This window comes from Varroa jacobsoni, unplaced genomic scaffold (assembly GCF_002532875.2).
Source record: "Varroa jacobsoni isolate VJ856 unplaced genomic scaffold, vjacob_1.0 scaffold_53, whole genome shotgun sequence".
NCBI lineage: Eukaryota > Metazoa > Arthropoda > Arachnida > Mesostigmata > Varroidae > Varroa > Varroa jacobsoni.
Window position 1 is genome coordinate 83,388 of NW_019212955.1, and position 25,447 is coordinate 108,834.

The following is a 25,447-nucleotide window of genomic DNA, read 5'->3' on the forward strand; positions in this document are numbered from 1 at the left end:
TTTCGGCCTACCCGTTGTTTTACGTTCACCCCCGAAAGGCCAAGGGATCAAGCGGAGGATTAAGGCCATACATGGCTGTGAGGCACAGTTCGCAAGGTGCAGCCGAACAGGGTATGGCAAAGCGAACTGCGAAGGATAAATAGCCAACGGGAAAGTGAAAGATAATGAAGGAATGCAAAAAAAGTAGACAATAAATAGACCGAGGAGGGCCGTAGAGCGCACTCTATTCCCCTGCAATATTTCAATGGCTGCCGACTATTATTGGTGCTGATGCTACTACCAGCCTAGTAAACAGTCGGAATACTGCCATGTAATTGCATCCGTTGGAATGAGGAAGAGAGAGCCACGTTCAGATATCGTCTCTGTGTAAGTGTGTATAGAACTTTTAAAGGTTTATCAACATATATATATATATATCTAATTCATGCAAAAACAAGGCTCATTTAAGAATTTCAGAGTCTTTCCGCAGCATCGTTAATAACGAGGACTACAAGTAACAAAGCGATATGATCTCGAAAAACTCCTCTGTAACGGTGAGAGCTCATTCGTTCGACTATATATATGACAGAACGCATTTTTCCTTATACTTGATGTACAAGAAGACCACACGGTGAATATACGGTGTACGGTAATTTATTTGCACGTGTAGTGATGAAATCAATATCTCAGTACTGGTTTGGGATTTTAGTGTAAAGAAAAAGGGTAGGGTATGTTCACCGTATGTCTTCTTACGCTCTAATTATTTTAGCATCACAGACATCTAGCCTAGCAGCATCTCAATTGATGATATTTCGATCGACGATTTCTTTCGAACCAGCTCTTACGTATTCATTGCTCAGATAGCTACAAAACGAGTCATTTCCGCTCGCTTCATCTCCTTCCTTTGCTGCCTCATCTCCGCAAAACTTCATCAAGAGAAACGGGAGTGTGGAACACACGAACTCGTCGCAGTAGTAGTTCCTTCGCAGGAAATGTTGATGACAATAATGCTACCTCCAATAACATTATCAACAACATCGTTAGCAATAAGAATAACTTGAACGTTATGCAGTTGACATTAATCGCTTATTTCGGCCGTTTTTAGTGAGTCGTCAATTGAAGATCAGGCAAATCGAGCGGGTAGAGGCAGCAGTTGAAGCAATATAAGCACCCCTAGCGCCAACACGGCAGTGATCGCTCGAAACAGAGCAAGCAGCCGAGGAATTACGGTTCTCTGGGGGTAGCCATAGAACTGTGCCTCCTCCGGTGGCTGTGTTTTCTTTTCCAGTATAGGATGGCCAGTCCTTTCACCCCGCTCTTCTTCCCCAATCTAGCCTTTGTTTTTCTTCCTGTTCGTTCTCTTGTAGCGTTCTTCCCGTTCCTCTTCCTTCTTTGTATCGTCCCTATTTCTGCTTTGGAAAAATCAATTGCCAATCAGTAGAATGAGTGCAGGTCGAGTTAAGCGGGCCAAGTGAGGTGACGTGGAAGAAACACATGAAAAGAAGCAGGCCAAAGCAACGGATAAGGAGAGAGAGTGAGCGGATGCCTTTGGGTTGCCCGTTGCCCGTCGGCGTTGAAAATGAAAGAAGCGAGAGAAAAAAAAGTAGGAGAGAAACAGGAGCCAAAAAGGAAGAGAAGTTTTATCTCGACCCAACTGGAGTCCCCTTCTTCTATGTTCGTTGTCTGCGTTTTCTAGGAGAGCCGAGCCCGCTTGTGCCACCCCGTTCGCGTTCGTCCATTCGTCGTTTCTTGAGCAAACTTCTCAATCTCCCCCGTTTTCTATGTTTCTTATCCTTCATCCTGTCGTTTGGCCAAGTCTCCGCTTGTCCCTTTTTGCCCCACCCGAGCTCTATGCAGTTGTCTGCTGACCGTTGGTTGCCGCCGCTCTGGCTTTTTTAAGTGTGTTACATGACTGGACGGCGAACAAGGAAAGATGAGTTGAGCAAAAGGATGAACCCTGAAGAATGAATCATGAAAGAACCGAAGAACACTAAAGCTTTCCTCATGGCTAGCTAATTCGGTGGAAGAATTACTAGCTGGAGGCGGAGCCAACGAGGTTTAAAAGGACTCGAAGGGGCAAAAATCTTGTTGTGAACAGTCCACCAAAGCCCAAATGTAACGATTCGGCTCTTCCGCGGAGGTCGGTTAGTCGGTCCGGCCTTCCACGACGAAAATCACTGCAACCGCCCATATCGCTGCCAAGAATCATCGAGCCCGAATAACGCCGTCGATCTAAAAGTCGATAGCGCGCGAGTAGAAGCAGTAGAAATGATGACTGAGGTACGTGGTCACCGCCGCTATCGCTTTGAGGCCACTAAATGGAACAGCTGCCCCAGATTCAGCTTGGCAGCATGATACGGATTCCGCGAGTCACGGTTCGAGGTCTAAGGCCCACAGGCCAGTGAGGGACTATGAAATAATCTATCCATTACTTACAAAAGGCAGCGGGCCAATGGGTGCTAGTAGCAGCGATAGTCAAAGCGCTGGCAATCAAGGCCCTTGAGACAAGCTGTTCTGTTTAAGATTAAAAGAGAGCAAAACAACAACAAGGACAAAAGCATCAACAACAAAAACTAAGACCCAGTATAATAGTACCGCAAGCGGATGGACGAGAGAACGTAACAAAGAAAGCTGTTATTATGTTGCTTGATGCGTTGAAGCGGTAAAGATTTGGGCTGCAACGGGGCGCAAATGGAATCATGTCGAGTCAGTAAAGGCCGAGAAAGAAAAAACTGCGAGAAGCCTGCAGTTATTATTTAGACGGCGATTATTGGCGTTATCGCTAGGTCAATCAGGCCTTCACAGACACATACTTTCTCGCATGTACTCATGTGTGTACCAACTGAGACAGGCCTTTCCAATTGAAAAGGTAGAGGGTCGAAAGCATTGAAAATCTATGAGAGATTTAAGATATGTGACCAGTAATATTTTACTTGGGTCAGTATTGAGGATGGGCCAGATCTAGGATTTAAGCCAGATAGGAAACTCACACGGGATGCCCAGTTCGGTTAGGGTAAAATATTGTATTTAATGGCGCTCGCCATGTTTGATGATCGCTGTAGTAAATAATAATGTAGTGACTTAACTGTTAACCCTGAAAACAGTAAGCGATGCTAAGATCATTTGTATATTTACGTGAGAACAAAGAGCCCCGGGATGACCTGTGAAGGACGTTACTTCAAGGAAAGGACGCTAAATATGGGGTGTAGACACACGCAAGGATAGGATCTGTTATTGACAACGATACGTTAGAACGTTTCCTGTCGAACTTCAACCATAATGAAATCAGTAGAGCACTTCAAGAAATTGGGTGATAGCAATAGTAAGTTTAATAGTGATTAAGTCAATAAATCCCTAGCATTTAAGAGTCCAATTCGACTTCTGTCCCAAAGTTACTTTAATTAAATTCATTGATGATTAATGTCGATATTTGTTATACAACTTTTACGTGAAGGAATTTAGGTACAAAGAAATTGCTCTCGTAGACTCACAGGGTGCTCTTCATATAATATAGTTGGTGTGCTGTGTACTGCGATAATATAGCAGATGGCAGGACCGAAATGAAAATTGAAGAACCTACCGAAGAAAAACAATGCTCACTTGAATGTTTATGATAACCCTTAGTTGGTCATCTAATGACGTCGATCTTCAGGTAAACGTTTACGAGCTGATGTTTTTAGCTAGTGATATATTCATGAGGTGTTGAAACCAATCATTACGGTCAAGTAATACGAATACGTAAATTAAGCAAAAAACGTTATCATACGCATATTGAAAAAGGGTACACAAAATTATTTTTCAGTAATAAATACTCTAGCTGTTTATTTTATACGGTTTATATACTAAAGCTTTATAACCGGCTCGTTCAGATTTTTATGTACAATGTAAATACAGAATAGGTTCAGTTAGAGCAGACACATAGGAAAGATAAATCGTGAGGATATAAGTTTCTGTCATTGGTATATTTACATATTGAAGGTTATTGACGAAGGTCTACAAGTTGCGTATTAAGAGAACTACAGTTTCGTCTTCTCTGAAAGATTTTGGGTTGAGCTTCCTTTGCTGACCCTTCGACGACCTGCTTTGAAACTTGCTCCAGGTTGGCCGTCAGCTGAATCGACAGGCGGTTTGGTATCTAAAATGCTAGCGTTGATTCCATTCTTTACATTCTCTATGATGATCATGTCCAGGTTAGTCCCACATGATTCTTTTAACGACGTTTTCCGCCGACGGTCATGGTGTTGTTCGGCAGCTAAAGCCATCTCGGTCTTGCGGCCAGTCATCTAATTACGAATGAATAATTCAATTAATAGTTATGCCCAATAGCCACTAGGTCTAGTTCTTACAGTAAGGTCGTCTGATGAAAATAACAAACAGAACGTATTTCGTTTGCGGATTCTGAGTATCACAAGTATGTACGTTCAACGATTAGTAGATCTCTGGTTTAGTTTTATATATACCTCGGCTTCTTTGTGGGTCTGGGGCTGATTGATCATCTCGGCTACAAATCTGTTGAAGATAAAATTATCAAGATGTCCCACAGGTGATTCTACGGTGATGTTCATAAGAAATGCTAGGCCAAAACTTATCGAGAGGACACCCAGAGTTTGTTGAAGCTGTGGAATCAAACGGGAGCGAATACATGTTATCACTCATTGTTAGATAAAATATGAGTCCTGACTGCTAAAAAGTCCGGACAGCAGTTTCATCCTGATGGATCTTCTGATGCATCCGGTGTTATTTTGTGACGTACATTAAAAGGGCAAAGAAACTTGGTAAGCTTCTCGATGATTTTCTTAGACGCGAAAGCTGTATATTCAGCCAGCAGGAACAAGGATATCTTTTATAGGCTTCAAATCGTTTATAAACGATTGGACATTTTCGTACTTACGAGCAAATATTGATTCGGAAGGAAGGCTTGAGATTTCATAAGACCTTGCTGCATATAGACTACGGCAAAGTGTACCAAGTAGAGGCCAAATGCCAGTCGCCCCAAAGCACGGAACGCTGAGTGTTCAAGTATCCGGCGAAGGGTAGCTATCGCCAAAATGGATGAATAAGAGTTAGTCAGTTTGTATAATGCAGTATAAGAAGTAAGATATACGTCTATATACTAAATGATTACGTTCTCCGCTAACAGATACTGCCAACACACCAACAAGTCGAATTACATTATTCAGTCACCATGTCCAGTCAGAAAGATCAATCAGACTGAATGTAGGTGTTCATTCCAACCTTTCTGGACGACCAACAGCCTCGATAAAGACACTGCAAGGACTGATAGAGAGAGCGGTTGATTTGCGCATTTAATAAAAACAAGCTGTAAATATCGTTTGTTTGATGTGTGTTTTTTTTCGAAATTCGAGAGGCAGCGATAAAGTTCTATTGTATCAAATCTTTCCTTTACATATCCATAAGCAGTACTTACGAGCCATTCCATGTAGACAGGCATATATAAGCCAAAATAGTCCAAATGTAAAAATTATTCTATGGAAGCCGGCATACAATGATTGTTCGAGAGGTCCGGGTAGGCCATAGCGATACCAGTTAACCGTTATGAAGATGACATAGGAGGCGCATCCGTGAGCCAGCACCCAACACAGGGTTTGCGTGTACTGCAGAATATAGGACAAAATTAGGTAACAATTGTCGCCACGAAGACAGTGATGTTCGTGATCAGGCACGTCGTATCGTGTTAATAGGTCAATTATCGCTCGTGGTGACCAACTGAAAATAGCTTACTAATTGTTGTCTACTATTGCTCTAGTTTAAAGTCGTCAAATCGTCTGGGGTGGTTGTAACTGTCGTTCGAAAGAGTCGTAAACTGTCTGATGCAGCCGAAGCAATCTTTTTTGTAGATTAACAATCTCTTTCACCCCCATACAGCCCGTAGCTAGTCTATACTCTCGATGCGTAATAGCTTATAGAGTTCAGAGATTTCCTTTATGTCAGGTTCCTCATGGCTCGTTCTTGCGCAATTAAACATGACACTAAAGCGATATCCAACGATGTTCGAAATGATGGCAGTAAGGAAATACGACTGAAATAGCATTACCCTAACCACCTAGGCGCACAAACATACCCATTGAAGGCGCTTTCCGTGCAAACATACGTAGGCGCACATGATTCCGAGGAAGTAGCAACCAGAATGCGTTATAGGCTGGACGTAAATGTAGTCGAAGGTATCTATTATAGTCCTTTAAAAAGAAGGCACGCAAAAGAAGATGCATTGCGCCTAATCGCAATATGAACCTGGCTCATTGATCGTTATGAAAAGTCAAACTTATAAATTATGATTCCTTTTTCATGCAGCTAGCAATATTGAATTTTGCCATGACCTGCAGTTGTTTCCATGCAAAAAAGAAACCAGTCTTTCATATAGGATAGAGTATGGGTCTCGCATTGGATGTAAACAACATACACATATATCATGTATGTACGAGATGCATATACGTAAGTAAGTTTATACAGTTTCATAAGTTTATATATTAGCCGTGCGTCGATTACTAAGTCACTTACGAGAAGTTTTTGCCGGTGAATCCGATAATGGGACTGTATTCGTAAACATAGGTATTAATCGCTATCCAGAGACAGCTGGCGAGTGTTAGCACTGCTGTAAATGTCAACCCCACACGGGGATTGGATAAGATTATTATGCAGACGATGGACGCTACCAGGAAGACTTGCATATCAACAGACACATACCAGCTATGGCCGAGGCACTGAAATTGAATACAAGCAAACAAGCTCCGTCGAGTTACGTATCATAGACTATGCATCAATTTGCCATATTATCGCCGTACGTTGACGATACAGATCTTATCAGCTGCAGTAAATGACTGTCTGGGCACTGATTTATGTAAACAAACGTTGAAAAGGTGTTCAATTAGAAAGAAAAACGCTATCGTGGACGAATGAGCAAATTGCCTACGTACTAAGCAAACCTAAACGGGCAGATTGTTCATATTGGCCTGAGCGCCTAACGCTTTGAGCTATAAACAATGCGTTATCATTCTATGGTACGAATATTAGTTTCACTCATAAACCTGAGAGAGCATGGACAGCTGTTTCTACGTGTGTATGATTTTCGTATACTTTATGTAATGTATTGTGCTTCTGCTAAAATACGTAACCATTGCCAATGTTGCACATAAAACATAGCCCGTTGAGAACCGTATGTTTTATTATTCCAAGAAAGGATTTCAAAGCTTCAAGAAGTTAGACATACCATTCCGTCGGCGCCCATGAAGTTACTGCTCAGTGCTAGAATCGACCACCAGTTTTGTGGGCACCGCCGAGCGTACACCTCAAACAGCGACCGTTTGTCGTTTGGCGAATCCGCCCAAAGCGGCATCAACATTGAGAAACATACGACTACGAGTATCGGAATAACCAATCGGATGTAACGTCGGATGAAGATGGTTGTTATGAAAATAACTGGGTTCTGTTTGATGATTCGTTGCTTTTCCTTTATACAGAAGTACCCCAAGAGGAATCCACTGAACGGCGACATTTCGTGTGATGATATTAGTTTTTTTGAATAATACTAAAGTTAATTAATATCATTTCTGAAACAGGTGTAGTTAAGTCGAAGATCTAGATATTCCCAGCGAAACATTGAAGGCTGAAACAGGTCTGCAACGCGGCATTTTTCAATGTATTTTGTAAACCTTATTTAAGAATTTCGAGATATAACTATCTCAGATATTGTACAATTTATATAGGGCCTTAGTCTGAACAACGAATTGCTGAACAAGATTAAATTTCCGTAAGCAGCTTTAGTTTTTTCCAGTGATACTAACCTGATGAAGTAGAAGCTTGACACGGCCATGAAGCCGTTCGCAACAATTTGAAAGGGTATCTTTTGAAGTAAGAGAACATAGCTCGATATATTCACTGAAAGAGTCAAAATAACATGTAAAATGCTTATATAATATTGCGGTAAATCAAGTTGTGCTGAAGAAACAAAAGTATGTCATTGCTCGAAGGCTCCCAGCAGAAACTAACAATATCTTGTTATTTGTTTCACAGAGATAAAGCATGTACGATTGAATCCGATTTCGATTTTAACGTTTATGCCTAGAAAACATACGATAAAAACGAAACATCACAGCTTTCCGATAATCAATGCAACGACTGATCATGTTAAATTTGTCTACAACGGTTCAGACCCGGAGATTGCTTTTCGAAGGTCAAGGTACGAAAAACATTGTGTTCTATATAAATAAACGTATTTTTCTAATCGTCTGCTTGATATTATCGTGTGTTTATGTGCTAAGCAAAATATCCTGTCTGTCGAGATGCGTTACCAGTAGGTGAAATCCGTGCACACAGTATCGGTCTGGCGGGTCAGCCCCAGTGACGAAACTAAGTAAAAGCTTAGCAAATTAAACCATATTATTAACCAAAATGGATAAGGCTCCTACGCCTAAAAGGGCATAATTCATTTTGGCTAGATTGGCCTCGCATTTCCTTGCGGTTACTTAGTAAATGCTTCAGCTACGATCAGGTTAGAAAGCTTACCGTAGACATCTGGGCTGATGAAAATAGCGCAATGACCGTATACGACCCAACATGAGAGCAGCACCTTGATCCCATTAAAAAAGCCCAGCTCCCTTGCCTGGGACGTATGTGGCGAGAACAGGCGAATTATATTTCGGCGAGCGGAAAACATCAAAATGAACGTCACTGCAAACCAGGGGCTGATGTCTGCAAGCGGCCAAAAAACAACGTTCAATAACTTGGAACGAATCTCTTTTTATCAAATATCATAGTCATTTATTTTTCAACAGTAAACGCAACATTTGCTCTAGTTATTCGAAATAACTTCCTATTTTGCCCAGGCATCTCTGTCTTATCTGATGTATTCGAATAGGCGCACAACTCCTAGCCCGAGATCTTGGGTTCGATATCCAGTTGAAAGTCGGTAAATGTTTCGAGCTGCTTGAGTTACTATATCTAAGTTGAGTTTCTTATCTGTAATTATATTGTTTAGCAAAAAATCTATTTAGTCTCCCTATTCGTAGCATATTGTCTCTACCACGCCATGGGCATAACAGTGGATGCATCAACATCGAACACTTTGGCCCGTTTAGAAAATATAGTAAGGCACCAATGGTGGGTCTCTATTGTGTAATCAATATGTAATATGAATTTCACTCGCTATTTATCTACAGAAAAAAGAGAACAGGCTTCAGAGTGGCAAGGCCCCTGGGCGCAGTGCAAATGAGTTAAACTTGAAGAACAGAAGCAATTTCAGATACGACCACATGTGACAATCGATGATGCAACGTATAAAAGAAGCGCTCATATGAAAAGGTATCAACATTTGGTTCAGATAAGCTCACCGGTAAGTTCTACGCCGAACAGTTGATCTTAACATATAGAAGAGTCTTAATCCAAATCAAATATGTCTGGGACGGCTCTGACATAGCGTAGTCAGAGTATTCGATTGTTTCTATCATTACATTTCTCTGTAAGTACATGTATGGGTGCATATATTTAATGGTAATAAATGATGTCATGTTGGGAAAGTCCCATGACGCCCAACGTTAACAAGTTTCTCCGTCACCCTGTGCAACCCCGCTCAGGATCCTGATACTACTTTGTTTCAATCTGCTTACGTTAGAATATCCAGTGGACTAGTGCAGAAACAATTACACATATATATCTTGGCCGCTTCAATATATTGGCCAAACAGATAAAAACGACGGGAGCTCTTTCCAACATGACATATGTCGCTCATTAGGAAGTATGCCTTCGATGAAAGAGATTCGTTAGAGTTTTAATAAGTTTTCCTATAAACTGAACGAACGCGCTAAATCAAATATTTGTTTTTCACACAAAAATAACATACAAATCCTAGTTTGACCTGCGGGCGCGCATAACGAAACCGTTTGGTTAGTAAAAGCACCCTCTTCGGCTGATTTGAGCCCTTTTCGCTATAAATATACGGATCTAACATTGAAAATAGGGCGGCGCTCGTTGGCGTCAAGCCAGAGATCAGTGTCCTCCCTGCTAATGTATGATAATGTTGATAAATAGGCTGGCCAAATGCACTGTATCATCCGGATCTAGAGTTTCTTTGATAAAGTACCAAAGCGAAAAATAGATCTAATTATGCTACCAAAAGAATCGCGTCTCATCACCTTTGTAAGGTTTCCGGGCTAAGAACACGCGTCGTCTTAATGAGTCCGGCTCTCTGTAAACTTTCCCTGGGATCATTGTAATATGATTAAGTTCGCTAACAGAGACCCTGGATGAACTCATCGCGGGACTGAAAAGTCGATGGGACCTTGATTTGTCTCAACCTTTTTTCTAGGAAATAACGTATTTGCGTATCTTGGCGTTTAGTAGCTCGCGCCACCGACCACAGCCACTACAACTTATTCGCCTAATCTAGTCGGAAATTTGTAACCTTTGGTTGAGAAGATGGGCGGCAGCTCAGTGGGAAAAAAAACGAGAAAAATTATGTGCACGATCTTTTTTAACAAACGTTTCATCAAGACAAAAATGGCCGCAAGCTATACGGTCTTTACAAATTGTTCTATGCGGGAAAGACAAATCCAACCTGAGGAGCTAGAAGATGGTTATATTTCACACGCGAAATGAACTTACAAATAGGCTTGTCATGAGTCCTATTAAGGTAGTAGTCCGTCAATGTCCCGACGATCACCAGAATGAGAAGTACGTAGCCTAGTCCACTGAAAGGTTTAATATAAAAGTATTCTTAAAAAGTGTATGTAATTATACTACAGAGAGACTTTTAGAAACTTCTACAACTTGTATGTACGCTTCTCATGTGTAACATATCTGTATATGGATATATAGATATTTTTATTCATTTATATATATATATATATATCGAGGAAGTTGTTATGGTCGAGAGTACCAGCCTTGCTATCGTCCTCAACCTCCAATAACATAGATGAACAGCAGCATCAAGCATAATGTTTTGAACTGACTTCCTAGATTTCGTTGTAAAGACTAATCTAGCTTTGCAGTTCCCCCCAACAAGCTGAAAGTAGCTCCGAAAACAAATAATGCGCATTTATTGAACCAAACGTAAGTATTTGTCAAAAACCTCTTTGCTACCGACCAGTTTATTCAGACCAGTTGTCTCCTCATAGATCAGCATAAGAAAAACTCAAGTGCCTTAAAACCTACTAATCTCGGTAACTTTAATGGTTTCTCCAGCTCATAACGTCTCCAGTGATAGCTATAAGGTAGTACTGAAAAGACATTTGTACAAAAGAAACGTCTGCAATATATAATAAGCAATAATAAAAAAAAGCAACAAAATAAGCAAGCAGAGATTTCATGACACCGCTAAAGATCGTCGCCAACATAACGAACCAAAGCAGCGCTGCATTGATCTGCAAAACTAGAAGACACTTGTCTGAAATTACTTCTTCTTTTTTATAATCGATAGTAGATGCGGCCGCTAGCTAGGTGTTACGTTAGCCGACACAGGAGATTAGGAAGAAGCGTGTGATATTGACAGACATCAACTTGTCGAAGTTAGTGAGGCATAACAAGTTAGCGGGAATCTAGGTTTTTGTGCGTCCCGCAAAAGTCCTTGAGAATATCAAGTAAACATGGAGTGGAGACGGAACCTATCGCAACAGGTTCGGGAGAGCCAAAACAATCGTAGAAGTCTTACGTCAATTCAAGTCGAGGGCTAAGCTGAACTCATTCACGCTGCTTACATCCAACACGTACAAATACGTTTATTCGAACAAACTACTGTTGTAGTAAACGGTTTAAAACATGGAGTTAGGTCTTGAATAGCTGTTGTCCGAAATGAAAGCCGACGTTAATGTCGATGATTCGTTTGAACGCAGACTAAAGCAATATTTTCTTTGAATGTGAGCAGTAGGCCAAGGACTCGAAACGATCGAGGCAATCCAGTTTAACAAAAGAAAGTCCTAATACTGAAAGGTTGTACACGTTCTGGTCTGTAACGTCTCGAAATGCAATTATCCGATTACCATGGGCTCATCGGGACTGTTGCGTCGACATATCGTTTACCTTTTTTACCCGTTATGGGTCTATTAACTGCTGCGATGGGTGGATAACTGGCTAGGGACTTCTGTTAGTTAAACAGGCCTTGCTATTTCGTCAAGACGCCCTGCAGTTACTTGTTCTATCCTGGTTGTCTACCGGATAGCAGTCTACCGGACTGAGCGTCAAGAGGATAGGTGAGTCGAGTTAGAGAAAACCAGGATGCTGGTCTACTAGTAGATGCCATTACCTGATATATACTTACAAAACATATAGTTGGAATGGTGTCGGAGCGTTTCGGTGCTTGATGCGACAATTGCCAATTTCAAACTCTGTCCCGTAGACTTTGTTGACCACTGCAAGTACAGTATGGCAGGGACGATAACAGCAATATATTTCTATCCTTCGTAATAAAATCTGTTTATCTTAACTCATTACAGTAAGCATGTAGAATAGGCTTCATTGGAACGTTGTGAAGTACGCGCACTCGTCTATGCCCTAACTATTAAGGTAATGGCTAACATAGAAATAGGAAGCATTCTAGATACTATTTAGCGAGTGCCACCGAAATCCGCAACTGAGTCATGACAACATGGTACATTTGTCGAGGATGTAGTTTAGATCCTTGGTGCTGCATCTATTCGGCGTACATAGACCGATTTTGATTCCAGTAGGCACATCCAGGATGTGCTTTGGCCAGGTTTCCATGTTTAAAACGGTTTCCTGCTCAAATAATATAGAAAACAGATGGAATTTATATATGTTTATCTATCATGTCATGGATAAAAATGCATAACATTATTGAACATTTCTATTTATTCGGTTTACGTGTTTTTGCCTTACTTTCGTTGTATCATATGTTGATCTGCATATGCGTGGGTACAAACTAAAATCTTCGTAACTACATTCCAAGTTTTTGCTACTGAAGACGCAATCTTCAGTAGCAAGTAATGGATCATTAAAACTGCCGTAACGATATTCTATCTGGCTGACATGACTGAGTTACTCAATACTAAAAAATTACGTATTTTTGTGAGGCGGATAGATTCATACGTGCTAAGATGAAGCTGTGCTTAGGTGTATACAATTTTTATTTGAGAAAATAATGATCAGTGAATTAATCATACTTGGATATTCAGGCACTTCATTTGTGCGACGCCGACCAACCGACCGTGTTGCACAACGAGTCTGCTATGGACTAATTTATAGAAGATCCTATTCAATGGATTAATTATTGAAGAACAGAAGATAAAATGAGAGTAGCCGCTGAAAAAGATTAATTATTATCTTTCTATATATTTAATAGCTAATAGGATGAATTATGTGCTCAAAATGAACAAGTTCGGTCGTCATTAACAACAACCTTAAAACAACACAACCTTACCTTAAAAAACGGATCATTTTTCACTTGCTCTTTGAGGATATTGTACATCTTCTCATTGGGATTGATGTACAAGGTGCAGTACTGCCCTCTCAGGGTCACGAGACCGTCAGGATCTACCCGCTTTGCCTCGAGGCATTGATCGTACGAACCAAACGAGCCCTGCGCACCGAGAAAAAAGTTTTGTGGCAGGCCTCCGTGTGCAGTGGCAACTGTCAAAGGAAGACAACGTAGACATCGATACTTGAGTCCGTTTGTCTGCTATTGTGGTACGCTTAGATACGGACGGCTGGCGATTTTATTTGCATTATTCTAACGAAGGTACATGCTGGAGCGCTCTGCTGCTATACGCAGTAGTTCATGACTTTGCCCGATTTTGACTAACTCGCTATTGATAGCACTACTATAATTCTATATCGACCCCTTCAGTTGCTGTGATTATAGCATGTTTTTTTTTTTACTTACAATAACTCCAGTTTACTGCTGAGTGAAACTAACTGCTGGAACAAGAACAGGTCCGGCAATAATTAGTATAATAACACTGGCACACACTAATGCATGAATGTATGAATCATATTAATGGAACACGACTTATTCACTCCTTTTCCCGGAACATGCGTTTCCTTCTTATATTATAGATAGCGAAGTGCACTTTTGTTCTCCGAGTTTTGATGTACGCACATATCCTTTTATAGATTCTTTCCAGTGTTCTTAACTATGTTAGGTTATGCATATGCACGCAGACACAAATAAACGTGAACACATGCACACACACATATAGTATGTATATGATCTACCTATTTATTTCTTTAACCTTAATTTGATATATCTATTCCTCTAAAAACTTCAATAGTTCGAGGCGAGTGTTCGCTTATTCTTCCCGAACCTGAAAACCTGCTGGCACATAGAATGCGTAGAGATCTTTGTTCTCTGCATAGGGAACTTCTATGGAAGTAGTTGGCCCGCATGTTCAGATAACCTAAACAGCGGCCGGCCAGGTAACTTTCGGAAACATCGAGAGAAATACGTTATTGAATGTTTTATATATATGTTAATTCTGTTTATTCGTTAACAGTTGTCCACTCTGAACACACTCCAATTCATACTAACACATTTACTTTGTCAATATTACCATTACTACTGCACGTTTATCAGGCATCGATAGTTATTCGGTGTCCTTTTTGGCTGCAGGCTAGATCGACGCGCAGGGCCATACCCTATTGCAATTAAGTTGTTATCCTAAAAGGCAATATTTGTGAGTGACATATCCGCGTCGTATACGTAACTAAACAGAACTTTGTGCTGGGATGCAGTACACAAAAGTGGCGTAGTCAATTAAAAACTACGAGAAGGCCAAGGCCCAGAAAACGGTGGCATCATAGACGAATCATTTTGAGCCCAACGTATTCCTCTGCGTGGTAACTATCTTTCTGCGCCACCTCAGTGATGAATAGGTGTGTGCATATGTAATCCTGCATCCATTAGGATTCGCTTGAGAACAGAAAAATATGTTACTTTTCAGTAATAGTAATAACAGATGCTTGTTAATACCAGTTATTATGACCAAGTGACTTCTGTGCGCTGTCTATAATTTGGCTTACTGATACATTGCAATAAGAGGATGTAAACATCAGCGGGGTCAACTTTTATTACTTATTCGAGACATGGTAGAAGATTATATTGTTGATAGTAATTTATTTTGGAAAGTTAATTAGGACGTTGTGTTTTATAAATAATTATATGCAAAAAAAAATTTCTGGTGCATATTTTCTGGAGCTTTCCAGCGCTTTGTTAGGATTTACTTAGGCGATAAAAATTACCCTTATGTATTGAAATCTAAAAATGAGTTGTGATTGATGTATAATACTATAGAAGAACACACTTGTTCGCTGACATATAATTATTGATTAACAATTGAATATAATGTGCGCCGATAAAAATTTGAAATAATCTTCAAATAACAGGTTATTTTGGCATGTAAACCAAAAATTAGAAAGACAAACTAGGGATCGATGTTCAAAAGCATTTTTTTTACGCAAGATCTTGCACTAACAATATAATGCAGTAACGCCACCGCTGTGACGCTTAGCGCTTCAGCGTAGGCGGGGCGGACGTTACGCGAAGGGGAGACAGGGATAAATATTTCGCGTTGATATTTATCAAACAAACAAACAGCTTTTAGTACTAATTGAAACTTTAAAACTCTACGAACTGCATAAACCGCCATCTTTATTTTGAAATTTCGACGCTTGCCGACTCTTTGAGCAGAGTTAACGTTTGCAACAAAAAAAGACCAGAGTTATATCTATCTGTAATTCTATTTTGTGTGGCCGAGTTAGCACCTGTAAGTCCCTCCACAAACAAGGGCCAAGTAAATTGAATATGGAAACAATCTTGCTCGTTAAAATCTCTAACACGAACGTCTTTGTTAAATCATTTTGATAACAAGATCGTTCTGATGAAAATTGTCCTTCACGATACAGATGGAAAGAAGGCGGCGCGGTATGATTGACCTTCAGTAGTACCAGAAATGGTACCCTCCCTTACAATTCCAACAATGAGTCATTATTGAGTTTTTTTTTCAGGAGCGGAAGAACCGCAATAAAATGAAGGGAACAAATACATCATACCTCCTGAAGCTTCGTAAACCTTCTCTACCACCAAATATACGACACCTACAATTTCGAGCGCTTTAACAGAAACGCTGAACCAAAATCGAACAGATTTGTTACCATCTTCTCGTTGGAGCTGTTTTCAGAGCGACCGTTGGTAGCGCTTGAACGATCTGTCTTCGCGAAGCATTGTACTGAAGCAGACGCTACTATAAACAGTGTTATATGTTTGCTTGGCAAATAGACTGGCTATTATGATGATTCAAACTGGCCACTCCCGAAAAATTGCGGTAATTAGCCAAGGGTGAACGCTCCGTAAAAGTTCTATTTAAAGGCTATTTGTTGCTCAAATGGCCTTCAAACTCAGTGGCTTTAGGTAGGTAACGTTAAATGGATAATACGACTAAGGCATAAAAGTTCGCCAGCGTTTATCTGTTATTACAAATCCTTTCGACCAACCTTAAATGAACATCTCAAAGTTGAAAGGTATCGAGAAGGTAGCCGTATCTGCCGAAGGGTTTGTCCGTATCTGTTAGGTGTAACGAAATTTACTTGACATGTATATATTGTGTACTAGTTCGGACAGACGTAGGCATACAATGAAAAATTACTGAACAGCAAGTTTTCCCATAAATTTTTTTGAAGTGTAGACATATAGTGCCATATTCCACTATAGGTTTATGTTTATCTCGCACTTTTTCCTTGAAATCTCAACTTCAATTTTAAGTTCGGTTTAAAGCAGATTCATTGTACGAGGGTTAACTTGAACTTAAACCTGCAACTTTATTCAATCGGGTATAATTTTTTGATATGTAATCAATTTTACTTCGTCTTAGTCAATCATTTTGTGTGCATCCAATTTTTTTACCATTGCTAAGTACTGGTTTTAAATAGCGTACGCTTTTACAGCAGCGTTCGTCGTCTGGCCCAAACCCTCTCAGGCCCATTGAATGAACCTATATATTTGATACTTACTTGGTACTTCGGTACAATACTGGTACCTTTTTTTTTTTTGCAATTTAGTTCCAGCCAATCCGTGTTACGATTATCTAGATCAGAACGCTATATTAATTTATGTTATATGCAGTTTCAGCTAATTAAGTTGTGCGCTATCCTTAGCTATTGCCGCTCGCTACATGTCTGCACATTTATCGATGTATCTATCGCCAGATTTGACCGATAGCAAGTGTTTCACTTACTCATAAAGGCCCATTTCTCCTGCGTTTGTACACCACGAAGCAAAGCTGCCAGACCGCTCGTGCAGTCGTTGGATATCTGGGGGTCCGCAAATAGCGCACTAACAATTGGGTATGCTCGACGCTGAACCTCTTTGAGAAGCGGCTGTAGATCTTCAATGAAGTCTCTTGTTGTGCTCTGTATCTCGGTAGTTACTTCAGTATGATTTTCCAATTCGTCCCTGTTCTCGATAATCGCGTATTCATCCTGTTCCGCGTGAATCGCACGAAACACTATTAATGTCAGTGTTAGAAATAAAACATACCAGCGCACTAATCTCATCTTACGCTTCAACCTCTCGTCACACTAATCAGCTCCTTGAAGAGAATCACCGCACAGCTTGATGATCCTCTAGTACAGCATATGATAGATGATGATTTGTTTCAGCTTGCTGATGTGCGCCAGCAATTTCGAATTAACCGTCCTTAGTCAGGGTTTCTACTTCATCAAGTGAAGCTATTACGAAACCGGTACGAAACGAAGATTCTCAACCTCGCGTTTATCCGTTTTGGAGGGCTGAAGTAACCAAAGAAGTACAAACTCGTTCTGATCGAATGCACTAAACGAGCTCGATGTCACTATGTCACCCTTTGAGAAGGTTACGTGCGATTTTATCTAAAACTCTAAGTCGATTGGCCTGGTAATTTTTGTTGAGTACGTCTGGCTGGAAAGGAGGTTTCGGTGTCTCGACTCTCTCAGCTCCAATTATCGTCACGGTGACTCTTTACTACGATATCTGGACGTCAGAATTATTTCATATCTTTCGATCGCGGCTCGAAAAAGGTCACTGTACCAGCCCTGAATACGCACCGCCAGAAAACCTTGGTCAATACCTGACATAGCCATTTGTCGTATCCGATGAAAGTAAAGGACGGATGCAAATTTTCTGCAAGTAGAAAGCTGTTCAGTAAGTAGAAGCAAAACTACAGGATCAGTTCCGTGGCAAAGAAAAAAAAACCCGCAACGTAATGACGATGCTGGTTTTGCAACTCGTTACCATTTGTATTTATAGACGCAAGCTTTTATTGGGGTCCTTTTACGAAATCGACGGATAATAAGACTGGGTCGTCATTGTAAGATAAGAAAGCCGAAGATCAATACGAAGAAAACATTGTTTCACGAACCGCGCACAATAGACATACACGTTTTAAGTAGTTTGTACCAGATGCGTTTTTCAATAATAACAATAGTAATAACGATCGAAGTGTGGTGTCCAGAATTCCATTGTGTAGAATGATGAAGATTCGGCGGACAGAACCCGCTTTTCGACGAAGTACAAAGCCTTTTTCTTCTAAAATATCGTGATGTGTTTCGCCTCTACAGTTAGTTGTTCGGAACCATGCAGCGGGTGGAAAACTAGATAACTTTTACGCCTCTAACCTTAGATAACTTTAAGACAGAGTATCGATATTCTGCTATATGCTGAATGGGTGTTTGTTGATTGTTTACACATTGAAGCTAGCGCTTAGGGAGTTTCTCAATAGCTGTATACTTGTAACTTGCACTACCATACCTGATCTCGTTATCGATAGCTTGTCTGAGGGTTAGCTGAGTGCTATTCATTGCACTCTGTTAGGTATGGAAGTAACTGAAATCATGCGAGCATAACTTTAGAGAATATAGGGACTAAACCCGTCATTTGATCCATCCCGTCTTTGCTGAAACCGTGATTGAAGATCGTGCATTGTCATCGAATAACTGTGTGTCGTGTTCCGTCGAGTACAGCGCCATACATCCATTAATTCGAGATATTTAGCTGCGTTGGCCGCTCGCTTTCCGACAATATTTCGTAATGCCGTTCATGTCCACTGCCAGTAAAAGCAGCTTACATCCGAATCTATTCAGTATTATCGCCGACATCTCTAAGCTAATCGTTCTTCGGTAGGCGCTTCGGACTGGCCCGTTTCCAGTCTACGGTGACGGATGTGCCCCAGACGCTTTCTTCCAGCAGTTGGACAAATCATACCGCACACGCGTCTCCATTTGTTCTCTCTAACAAAACGCGCTTATTGTTGCTTTTCTTCGATACCTTCGCCACAAATTCGGCACGCGTCATTTGACGATTCTATATTTCCTACAGGGGGCGCCTAGGGTTCCGCAATTACAGCGACGGACTTTTCCGAGTAGTCACCTATTATCCGTTATTCCTAGTCTCTCAGTTTCGACTCTTAAAATGGCTGCACTGCCAATGATTCATTGCTTTGCAGAGTGCTTTCTTATCCAGTGTTTTTATAGGTCTTCGATGGATTCTGCCAGCGCTTTCGCTTTCGAGAAGCAAAACTCACTCCTCTTGTATCTTGAAAAGACAATAGAATATATAAACTCGCCATTTGTCGATATTACTCCATCAGATTATGCTTGTAGTCACTGAAAAACGTAATTATCTATCCGATTCTGTCTGCTAATGATGCGTAGTTACCCAGATTTTAAGCCCCGCTAAATAGCTTTAGATAGGTTGATGTACATTGTATGTATAGCGCAGTGTACTTCGTTTACGGTTCGAACGATACTGGATCAGCAATAAAACATACTATTACAAACTAGGCTTACTTTACTTATTACAAACTCGTTTCTAAACTGGTTCCGAAGTATATTGTTGTAAAAAGAAATACAGTTAAATGCACAGTTCAATGAATTATTAAGCGGAAAAGCTCACGGCTCAAATGGTGTACATGCAATATATACATATAGTAGAGCTTCGTATCTCCTTATGTATACGCTTTTAAATTCGAAATTGCGCTAACAAAGATGTGGCATGGATAGAAGCGATGGCCAGTTTTCCAAATTCGAAATTAATGTTAACTGTAAATGTATAATGGCATTTTGTCTTACTGCCTACGAGTGTAGTTTTCGAAAAAAAAAAAACATAGGTTAGGTCGCTGCACTTGGATTTATGTACATGCACACCAGATCAGCAAGTACCTAATTTAATTGAACGTTCGAAATGTCTATACCCGTAGTTATGATCTCTCAGATACTCGAAGACCGCGCCGCGATAGATCGTAGGCTGCATCGAACTGTTTTAAAGCTTCTCAGTCACTCTATTGTAGTTGGCTTGAGGCCACCGCATGGCTTCCGACAACGACCATACGCAGAATGAGATCAATTGATTATTTCTGGAGAAATCCATCGAATTCCACAGATAATTAACTCGCTGTCCATAATGCCACGTGTCTGTCTTTAGTGTTAAATCTAAGTGTGACGAAATAAATTTCATTCCAAATTCTGCCGTAAATCCCCGGGACGAACAGCTACATAGCCCGGATGTAAGCGCAATAATCCGACGTTTCCAGCGACGTTCGGTGACAACAGCAAAAGCTCCAGTCGCAGCAGCAGCGCCAACGGTAGCAGCTGGAGCGGCGGCAAACGAGAAAAATATTATTGAACCAGGGGGCATAATTATTGTTGAGTGGTTACGTCATCGGTTTTCTGTGCGATCGTTTATTCTTTGCTGCTTTTTTCGTCTGACCGATCGTCGTTCCGAAGAAACTGGCCGGGAAGGCGAGAAAAGATAGATGAAGAAGAGTTTCTGCTTATAGTGCTTGTGTGTATAGGTTTGCTAACAATTAATGATTATGGCGCTGTACAGCGGAAGGCTGAGTGGCAGGACATTGATCGACTGAATTCGCCGTTCCTGGCTGTCTAATAACTGTCTAGGTTTGGCGGAACATCAATCGGCAACTGTTATTACGTCACTGCATATATAATCGAGTATGATCTTTTTAACGCTATATGAAAGTCACTTCAAATCGATCTGAAATACAAATGTAATCATTTTCTTTATTATATCTAAGATACACGCTTAAATAGCAAAGGTCGGGCGGAAATCGATCCGGAATTTACCGACCGAGTAGACCGATTCATAGATCTTTCGAAATTTAGCGCCCAACGGGTGGGATTATAATTCAAATAATGTGACAGTGTTAGCGGCAAATTCAAAAGTAGTTAAACGGCTCCATTTAATCAACGAAGCACCGAGGCAAACTAGGGAACGTTTTTACATACGGCAGAACTTGCTGTCTTACCTCGGGCTATTTCCGCCCATATAATATAAAATCACAGACACAAATCATTAGTGACAGCCATTCCTATTTTATTTGCATATTCATTAGAACTCATCGATTATTCTAACCATAGTAGTTATTTACATCTAAAATCTATATGTGATAAGTATGCTTGCAATGTGTCGGAACTTCTGTGAGACGCTGGAGGGACGAGTGCCTTTTTTTGTTAATTAGGAACGTATTTCTTGTACACTTGTGCATTATTACGATCGAATAATTTCCAACGTAGGAAATTCGCTAAAAAAAAAATCTCGCTACGTTACGTCACTTAAAAGTATCGCCAGGGTAAGCCCAATTTACATCAGTCTGTTTAAACTTCTCGGAGGTGTGCCAGAAGCTGCCATCAAGCACAATACATAAAACGAAGGTATATAGATAAGTTAGATGCGTATTACGTCCGTTTCCGTTAACATACAAGCATCTAAATTGTAAACGAATTAGACACTAGAAATGACTCACAAATTTTGGCCAAAATTTAACCCGAATACATTTTCAAAAACGATTTAGAGCCCTAATGATTATCTGCAGCGGTCAGAACCGCCAGTCAATGACGGATCCCAGATTTTTGCGCTTGCCTATCTCACGACAGCCATAACAGGCTATTTACCTCGTGGCATAACATTCGACAGGTAATGATCATCCCATAGAATGCAACCAAATGGACTATAAGGCCCAAGGAGCATTAGGTCAAGTACTAGGCTCTTAATGCTATGACGACACATACGGCCGCGGCTACACTTAGGAGAGTGCCGAAAGCAAAAATGACGACATCAGTTTCTTAGATAACCTGTAACTTTTCGCTTTCTTGCCTATTGGCCTGCGTTGTCCTAGCTGAAATCCATTCCATTACATATAAACGAAGATCCAAAAAAGAGGAACACTGTACAACCTCTGTCTTCTATCTCCTCGCTGTCCTAGTAGCAGACATGCACGTTTTCATTTAGTTTACATTGTGATTCATGTTCATGGCTAACTGTAACCTGAAATATCAAGTTGAACATGTTTCCTTAGAAGTAATAGTTCGTCTGAACTGACCCGAAAGTTTTTGAATCGAACAATTCAGTAAAACCCAATAAGACGAAAGGATGACGTCAATTTTATTTATGTGTATAAAGTATGTAAGCGGCTGTGATTAGCTGAAGCTTGTTGAAAAGGGGCTTGTTGAAAAATCTAACGTGTCCTATGGAGCTGAAAAAACTACATGAACCTACCTCGTTGTGACAATTTTTCCTGTTCGGTAAATTCACATAAATCATTTTTAATTCAAAAGTCGTTTGTTTCCAAGCAACAAACTCCGAAAGCCTACCATATCGATACATCAACGTAACGTATAATATAGGTAAGCCTATTTTGCTTATAGAATACGCTAATCTTATCGAGGAATAGCTGAGTAAAAATTGATAACACTTTCGTTCGTGCTTGACATAATTCAATCTTCTACAGCAGTAATTTTACACTTTTTGGTCAATTATTGTCTCATGTGATCATTTTTCGTAGGGCAATATCATTTATGTAAAAAAAAATCACCATCAGTAATACCAATAGGTCGTGAGGTAAAGGGAAAACTGAGCTTTTCGATGCGACCTTGGCCTGTCTATTTGCCGCCCCTTATTGCGGTGGCCATTTATAGCTGGCGATTCGTTTCTATTGCTTCGATATTCTTTCGGATCGCCGACGCCTTTGTTCGACAGCATCGGGCCATTGTAGCCGAGTTACAGAAGAGGGAGCGACGTAAGCAGTACTACAAATTGTTTAAGTATATATATATAAATAAAGAATATAATTGTTTAAATACGTATTTGTAGTACCTTGTTGCTGATACGGTAAACGTTCTTCTAGCCTTAGTTGGAAGCCTCACATAAAAAAGTAAGTTGCTTCTAAAACTGAGTATAAGTAAAAAGTCGAACTTTTTTTTTCAAGTTATATGCTTATACTATACTAGCTATATGACCCTACGATGGCTTTTGCCCAAAGACCTAATAAATGAACATACCTAGTTTCACTATTAGCCCCTATTCATTTAGTGGAAACTACAAAACTCAATATCGCTGTACAACAGTGATAAAAAATAGTGCGAGCAGTCGTTTTACTAAGAAGATTGTTGTTATAACACGGTATTTTGTTACCGATCTTTGCACTCATCGAATGTATGTCTGTATCATACGTTTGCAATATGCCACACAGAATCTGTGGATCTCTTTGGGACCTTATTAATGTTTTTGCCCTTGTTTGTGTTAGGTGTAATGCTAAACAGATGCAGAACTACTTAAATTTACCCGTTTTCGACCGATCACAAAGAAACGGTAATTATAGGGGGTGACGGACGAAGTTTTACTTCGTCATTTTTGTAACATTACATAACATTTGTTATATTTTCCAAGAGTCCGGTTGGCCCGCACATGCACCAATAAGAAAACTGTGTAGGATTATCATCTTCTCTATGATAATCCTACACAGTAAGAAAAAAATACACACTCATGTGAATTTCGAGCTTAAAGTGGTGCTGTCATGGGGACCGACCCCCGAATACGCCACGATCAGGTAGTGAAGAATCATTCGTAGTGGCCAACAATTATTGCGGACTGAGCTCAAAAATCGAAATAGAAATTTAGTGAACGAAATATGCCAAAAAAAAATCGAAGTTGTTCATCATGGCACTGCAAAGGACTTTCATTGTTCTGTACCTGAGCTACTTGTTTTATGCCCACATTTGCTGCGCTGGCCACAGCGGCTGCTATCGACAGGTGTAACTAATAGGGTCTCTGGTATTTCGGTCCACTCTAGTTACTGGGTAAGTCGAATTATACGATAACGTCAAGGTTACTTGTTTCCCTACGGCTTTTTAACAAAGGCTAAGTAGTTAACTTGTGTAGATGAAATATTTTAGAAAAATCCTGCTTCAAGATAGATTTGTCAAGAGATTTCCTAGACTCAAACGAAGTAGGATCAGAGTATCGGTAAAAGTAGTACACGACACGGAAGCACTTCTTTGAATTGTATAGCCTGTAGCACAAGTTCTTCTAACCTTACAGCTTATGCATATCGATATACTAAGCCTACCACAACTCTCAACTTCATGGGGGTGCTGTGACGCAAGTTGAAAACTTTCAGGCTTACAGGGAATGCACACTGATGCTGTTATATCATATAAGGGTCTGATGTAAATGTCTACATACTGTAAAGGCGGTGTATCAAATCCGCCCGGTTCTAGTGGCCCACAATTTTACACCTTCAAATTTACGCACTTGGGTCGTAGCCCCGCTCTCGGGAGAACAGGAATCAGCCAGAAAGGTTAAGCACTATTCTGCTGAGCGTTAACAGTTGAAGGTGCTAATCTTGCGTTGAAAAATATAGTACATCTCAGTGATGTTCGCGGCTATAATATATTGAATAATAATGTATTGCAATTGCTGGCTCGCGGAGTGTAGTAAAAGGGAGCAAATAGGATACGAGTTTACGGACGGGCGAAAATATTACTCAGTGAATAGCATTACATAATTCTCATTGTGACACGTATCGTTACCGATGTGACATCCAATAACTCTGCTGGTCTTCTACACGGAAACAGATTGGTGACTCAGAAGTGTCCAGCCTTCTGCCACTCCGACTAAGCCGATCTCCGATCCTGCAAGTTGCAGTTAACAAACCTTGCCATCTTTGCTTTCTAGAATATGTGAGAGTTACATCCAAAATACATTTTCTTTTTCTCACTTAATCTGTGTAAGCGGGTTCTGAGAAAAGATAGTTTATGACCCATATAAACAACTTTCGTGCTTCATAACAAGGAAAAACGGTCGTAGGCGGGAAATATAATAACAAGCAACATGGTAATACAATATTTCACAGGTGTCTTCTGAGAATCTCGCAGGCACGCAGTTTTTCTCACAGTCTACTTTTGCAGTTCAGATTAGTTAATATGGATCCTTTTTTGGTGTATTTTATTCAACAACAAACGAGGCGTCACTGAGATATAAACCTAAAGACCTAAATTGTCGTTTGTAAACAAATCGGCAACCGATTGTCAACTGCTTACCACAGAGATTTCTCTATTAAGAAATTAATATCATTCTTTATTAGTATGATTTTTAACTAGAAACCATTTGAATTTTTAAACAGTTATAAGTAATCATCTGCAAAGGGTAGCCATTAATATATGGGGCATTTTTACGATC

The 25,447-nt window shown here is 40.3% G+C and overlaps 1 protein-coding gene across 1 annotated transcript; it reads right to left on the minus strand.

The window, feature by feature from the left end:
• Window positions 1-3,770: 3,770 nt before the first annotated feature.
• Window positions 3,771-17,811, minus strand: LOC111260904 (nose resistant to fluoxetine protein 6). Its single transcript, XM_022834021.2, has 14 exons — window positions 17,175-17,811; window positions 13,367-13,575; window positions 12,582-12,705; window positions 12,248-12,338; window positions 10,597-10,682; window positions 8,503-8,688; window positions 7,782-7,875; window positions 7,208-7,478; window positions 6,499-6,701; window positions 6,062-6,176; window positions 5,408-5,594; window positions 4,871-5,016; window positions 4,440-4,595; window positions 3,771-4,262 (listed from the first exon to the last, which is right to left on the minus strand). Exons 1-14 carry the CDS (start codon window positions 17,491-17,493, stop codon window positions 3,996-3,998), a joined length of 2,454 nt encoding a protein of 817 aa, XP_022689756.1. The 5' UTR covers window positions 17,494-17,811; the 3' UTR covers window positions 3,771-3,995.
• Window positions 17,812-25,447: the final 7,636 nt, after the last annotated feature.

Coding starts and splice junctions, on each gene's coding strand:
- LOC111260904 (XM_022834021.2), bottom strand. CDS start 17,493: ATGAGATTAGTGCGCTGGTATGTTTTATTTCTAACACTGACATTAATA. Junction 10,683..12,247: donor CCATTCCAACTATATGTTTT/GTAAGTATATAT, acceptor TAAACCTTTCAG/TGGACTAGGCTACGTACTTC. Junction 6,177..6,498: donor TTCACCGGCAAAAACTTCTC/GTAAGTGACTTA, acceptor TTCTTTTTAAAG/GACTATAATAGATACCTTCG.